Source organism: Atta colombica, unplaced genomic scaffold, assembly GCF_001594045.1.
Source record: "Atta colombica isolate Treedump-2 unplaced genomic scaffold, Acol1.0 scaffold111, whole genome shotgun sequence".
NCBI lineage: Eukaryota > Metazoa > Arthropoda > Insecta > Hymenoptera > Formicidae > Atta > Atta colombica.
The window spans coordinates 175,979-182,057 of NW_017259197.1; the positions used below are offsets into that span (position 1 = coordinate 175,979).

The 6,079-nt window shown below is 37.5% G+C and overlaps 2 protein-coding genes across 3 annotated transcripts in view; one reads left to right on the top strand and one right to left on the bottom strand.

Annotated features, from left to right (window-relative positions):
• Positions 1-6,079, bottom strand: part of LOC108693912 (paired box protein Pax-6-like) — a 93,314-nt gene that overhangs the window by 19,308 nt on the left and 67,927 nt on the right. The gene's annotated exons all lie outside the window — the stretch shown is intronic.
• On the top strand, positions 3,182-5,790 carry LOC108693913 (mediator of RNA polymerase II transcription subunit 15-like). The gene is made up of 3 exons (XM_018203110.1): positions 3,182-3,222; positions 3,381-3,974; positions 5,196-5,790. The coding sequence occupies exons 1-3, from the start codon at positions 3,217-3,219 to the stop codon at positions 5,667-5,669; spliced, it is 1,074 nt and encodes a 357-aa protein (XP_018058599.1). The 5' UTR covers positions 3,182-3,216; the 3' UTR covers positions 5,670-5,790.

A 6,079-nucleotide genomic window follows, 5' to 3' on the forward strand; every position in this document is an offset into this window, starting at 1 on the left:
GAGAGAGAGAGAGGGAGAGAGAGAGAGAAACAGAGGGAGAGAAAGAGTCAAAAAGAGAGAAAAAGAGATCGAAAGAGAAAAGGGTCATGTTAGAGGGAGAAAATGCAAAGTGAGAGAGGAAAAGAGAGTTAAGCCTGCAGGCTGCAGACAGAGGTACCAGAACAGCGGCGGGCAGCAGCGGCGAACAGCCAACAGCAGCAGCAGCAGCAGCAGCAGTGCGGCGCAAAGCGAAAGCAGGAGGGAGACAGGCATCTCGCCCTTCTTTTGTCCCTGGGCTTCGGCCCGATATTGAAATGGAGTCGTTTGAGTGTGAATAATTTGCTTTGCCCGGGCCCACCCCTCCGCCACCGCCGTCATGCCATCCCTCTCCTTTGCCGTTCTCGGCCCGGCGCGACTACTACCGTGATCGGCCCCCCTCGTGTACCCTCAACTCCCCTCGTGGTCCCCGTCAACCCCGCTACAGGCCGCGTTATTTCACGTCGCACCAGAGAGAGTTGTTCGCATTTCGCGATTTTCGTGACCACGAATCGAGCTCTATCGTCTTCTACATGGAATTCTGCGAGGGACACAGATACTATTTTTGGAGGAATGTATCCTAAAAGGCCTATTTATACGGAAGGATTTAAAAGCAATAACCTTTATTGAATCAGCTCGAAATCACATCACACATTTTAAAAATTCCAGAAGCTATTCTACAAATTAAATAGATTTATCTTTATGATATTTCATATTATATTATCTTAAACTTCATAACGTAATTGGAAAATTGATTTACAAAGCATTGATTTACAAAATTGAGCGAGATTAATAAAAAAATTTCTTTCGAAGAGGATATTCTCTCTTAAAGTGCCTCTAAAAAATTTACTGTTTTAAGAACCAATTTGTAATATTTTTGCTTGGGTCTTACAGGAGATTATATAATCCCTCTCAAACAGAAAGACAGGTAGTAGCGAAACCATAAAAATGACATCCATACAAGCTTTATGTATAAAATTATAATACATGTGTAGTTGAATAAACTATTTTATAGTTGCAATATTTATAAAATAATAGTTTTTATTCAACTGTGTACTTTTAAATTTTACACTTGTTTTTTTTTAAACTTGTACAATTATCATCTTTATAGATCTAGTTTATGCAACCATCCAATTTCTATTCATACTAGAGTGAAATTTCTTGGATGTTAATAAAATGTTAGTTTCGATGCACTTCCTCTTTTCTCAGCGGAGTAGAGCGAAATATTGCAAGTGTTACCAACATATAATATGTCATCAAGTAACAGAAATAAGAAAAGTAAATATGTATGGAAGAGTATTCAGACATTTTACTTTCATTTCGTTTTTACAAGTAAGATCAATCTAGTATAAACATTTCCTAAATCATTTCGGAGTGAATCAGGATTAAAACTATAAATTAGGTCATAGTTATTAATATATATATATATATATAATATTTAAAAATATTGAACAAGCAATTTCTACAAACGTAAATGTGATTACACAAGTACGGAATAAGGGCCATGGCACACAAAAAAATTTAAGCAGTAAAACGTAAGCAAATTGACCAATCACAGAAGAGATCATAATGTAAGCAGTAGCCAATTCAACATGTTAATTTCCTTACTACTTACATTTTTACCGTTTTAGTTTTTTTTTGTGCCATGGATCTAAAACTTTTAACTGTTAATTTAAATTTTAAGTGCTACTATATTTTTCTCTGAGTATTCATAAAACTATAAAGCTGATTGTTATCTTGGATCATATCGAATGTGCTACCAGACACTAGTTTATTGGATTTGGTTCCAAAAATCGACATAATTCCTTTTTTAGAAGTCTCCTTAGAAGTCTCCTTTCACATAAATGATGTGGCACTGATCATATGAGAGCTCGTTTTATACACGTACGCGTCGAGGTGAGACGAGAGGTACCGATCATTATAAATTCCAAACTATTGTTGCGATCGATCGATCGGACGACCGTGCGACCCTGCGTTTCAATCCCGAGCGTGAACGCATAGGAACAATCTACGTTCCTTATTTCTCGGATGCTGGTCAGATTGGGTACGCCAGTGAATTGATTAGCACGAATCATCGTCACGCGTTGCATCGCTGTGACTCGTCGGCGAAATCCGTGCGTAGAATGGTCGACACGTACGACACGCATGCCGTGCATGATGAGCCGGAGTTAAAATTACGACGACGTAATCGTCGCATAACACGGCCTTGCTCCGTGAAATGTGTTAAGCACTCGATCATCGGTCACGGGCGGATGAGAACATGATGGATTAGATAAGTCGAAGACTTTTCTTAAAATTTAAAAAATAGAAATTTTATACAAAACATTTTGGCGATGAACGTATTCTGTAGCATCTTATGCTCATTTTATAAATTCTAATGAGTGTATTTAAATAAAAATGTCTCGAGACGCTCTAATAATAACTTGACATGAATAATAAAAAAAATCTTATTCTTTAATTCATTTTGATAAGGTTATTTTTAATGAAAACTTAATTTTATTTCGTTTTAAAAATGTAACTTACGCTTCTTTTAATGGCATATTTACAATTTAATTTTGTAATGATTTATTATAATCTAAAGAACCTAAAGAAGAGAAGAAAAAGAGTTCAGTAAACATTAATATACACAATATTTATGTATGTGTATATAAATATATACAACATTATATATAAAAATATATAAAAATATATACTTTGAACGAATGAGTTTGCGTATTCACCGTTTCGCAAAAGTGATGAATCTCTGGTGTAGCGAATGCAAACACGCGTTCAATCCATTTTAAATTTAATCGTCGATAGGACAGAAGCGCAATTTCTTTCGCTTCGTGCGCCCGGAACAAACACAACGTGCGAAAATGGGCGAAAGGTGGAATTTGAAGTTGAGGGGGACGAAAAAGTCGGTCGTACACCGAGTATTAAAGAGTGCCGCTTTTGTTGAAAAGGCGTTCGTTCGCCGACAAAAGCGAAGGTGAACGCGCGCGAGCGACCGGATGATGAGCCAACAATGATCGAGGATTCATCAGCTTCTTTTAGGAGGCCAATGTCACCCGCCGATCAGTGAACGCGCTACCCTGGCTATAGGGTATAATTCTCTTTAGATATGCAGAACACATACGAGACATCGTGTATATAATCCACCGGCGGCGGACGACGAATTCAGTCAGCTCGTCAACATAACCGGCTAACAGTCATCGTACAACGATGAAGGTAGTCATAAATTTATTATTTAATTTTTTATCCAATTCTTAGAACAGTTTCTGATAACGTGATAAGATTCCTCGCGTGATAAGAATCGATCTCTTGACAAATAATACCCAAATTAACTTAATTATAATAATATTCAATTAATTAATCTTCAAAAATAGGTTTTCATCAGTATCGTCCTCTTGGCTACCGTGGTCCTCGCTGAGCCACCGAGATACCGTCAGCAACAGAGACAATATTACTTTGCTCAGCAACGGGAAGAGACCGCTCCTTATTTCGCGTCTGGCTGGAAACCAGCGGGAGCCGCTTTTGATCTTCCTCAAAGACAACTTCAGCAAAATGAAGCATCAAACGCGCCTCAACAACAATATGGAACACCAAATGCACCTCAGCAACAATATGGAGCACCAATCGTGCCTCAGCAACAGTATGGAGCATCAAATGTACCTCAGCAACAATATGGAGCACCAAGCGCGCCTCAGCAATATTATGGAGCACCAAGTGCGCCTCAGGAACAGTATGGGACATCAAATATACCTCAACAACAATACGGAGCACCAAGCACACCTCAGCAACAATATGCAGCATCAAGCGTGCCTCAGCAACAATATGGAGCACCAAATGCACCTCGTCAACAATATGGAGCACCATTAAGTCCTCAACAAGGAGAACCGGAAGAATCGACAACGACTGAGACTCCTAATACCACCGAAGAGGAAGAAGTATCTACTGTTCAAGGCATCACCGAATCTGAGGTAAGTAAAACATGAATCTTCTTTTTTTTGGAATTATTGAAATTTAAAAATTATTTGATGTGAAAAAAATCATTTGATGTGAAAAAAATCAAAGTAAAGAAAAATAATTGTAGTTAAATTTTTGTTATAAAGAACTTCAAATCCAAAATTAATATATATTGCAAATTTGATAAATATGAAATACAATATCTTACTAATTGGAAATTAGCTTACGCTAAATATGTACAAATGGGATTTATGAAGAAAATTTTTATATTTTTCCTTTATAGGGATAATTAATTAATCACAATCTTAACGTCAACTAAAATTTATTAAAGAACTTGTAATCACCGAAAATTTCAATTTCATTCCATTTTGGAATAAATTTTATCGAATGTGCACATTTTTCAACTTTATATAATACTACGTAACATAGATTTATCATTTTGCTCGGGAAAGAAAACGTGCTGGACCATTGAGTTGGCATGCGAATCTACACAAGAGTGAAGTTCCGCGGAATTTAAATCGCACACTCTGTATGTGTGTGTGTGTGTGTGTGTGTGTGTGTGTGTGTGTGTGTGTGTGTGTGTGTGTGTGTGTGTGTGTGCGCGCGCGCACGCGTGTGTGTGTGCGTGTGCGTGTGAGAGACTCCTCTTTTTCTTTTTCGGCTTGCTTGTTCTCATCGTTCCTCCCGCTTAACATTAGTATTCGAGACGTCGTTTACTTTCGATCGCGTACACGTGTGTGTCCGTACCAAATTCGAAGACTGGCGTGACACAACCCATAATGCATTCACTCGTGATTCGAGGTCGTCTGAGAGTCTACGTCTTGTTTGGCAGGATATCGGAAAAAAAACAGAGAAATTTCCTCTTGCCGAACAAATGAATTTACTGAAAAACGAAAAGTTATTCGCTTTATATAATATATAGTTTCTAAAGATTTATTCAGTAAATAATCTCTGTGAAATTCGTGTCGGATAATAATATGCGATAATTTTTTAAACATAATTGATACTATAAATTTTTAAAAATTTTTACTAAGAATAAAAATATCTTATTACAATTATAATATATTCGATTTTACAAAAAAAAAATAGATTTTTATGTTGCATATTTATCTCGAAACGAAATGTTTTAACAATATTTTTGATAATATAAATATCTACATTTTACTTCCTCTTTCAGTATACAAGTTCAATGACAGCGATTGATGTCAAAATAAATTCCAACATTATTATTTCAGTCCGAGCCCGTGAATTCAGTAAACGAGCTCGAAGACGAGGATGTTGATGAGAAGCAACCTCAGCAATCAGGAGAGTACTACGTGGCACTTCCCGACGGTCGTCTTCAGCGCGTGCGGTACATCAGCCGTCAGAATGTCGAGGCCATGAAGTACTTCGCCAAGATTCGCGCCGAGAACGTGGAGCCTCTTCGTGGTCCGATTTACGCGTATGCACCTTTGCAGAAGTTGCAGATCGTGCCAGCTAGTTTGGAATTGTCCGTTGCCCCGGTCGCTCCAGTTGCCGCGATTGCATCCACAGAAGCCAAGCCACAGAAACTTGAGATTGAGCCCGTGGCCGCGCAAGTGCAATACCAATACGACAACCCCTCGCGTATGGTGCCTCTGGCCAATCCTTTGAGTACCACCTATACCGCCTACACAGCGAACTATCAGACACCGGCAGCGGATTCTAGATTCCTCCTTACCATCCAGTGAATCAAACAAAACCCGATACTACGATGTGACGATCTTTCTTGTAAATTGCATTGTACATGTTGCATAGATTAGTGTGTACTGACAATTAGGCTAAGCTGTTGACGCAATAAAATTGATAGTAACGACATTTTTTATCACATTTAAAAAACTCCTAAAGAAAGCACAAAGATATCAGAAATAATTATTGAATGACATTGAATGACCGATAATTAATAATTTCACAAGAATTTTTCTTGTATGTGCGAAAGTTGTTTAACACAGACAATTTTTACGAAATTATAATTGGATAAATTTCTTCAGTATGTAATTGTGGATGGAAATTTTTCGTCTTTTTCAACTCATAGTTTTTGGTATGTAAAAATTACCAAACTCATATAAATTTAAAAAATGTATTAGTGAGATAAGAGAAA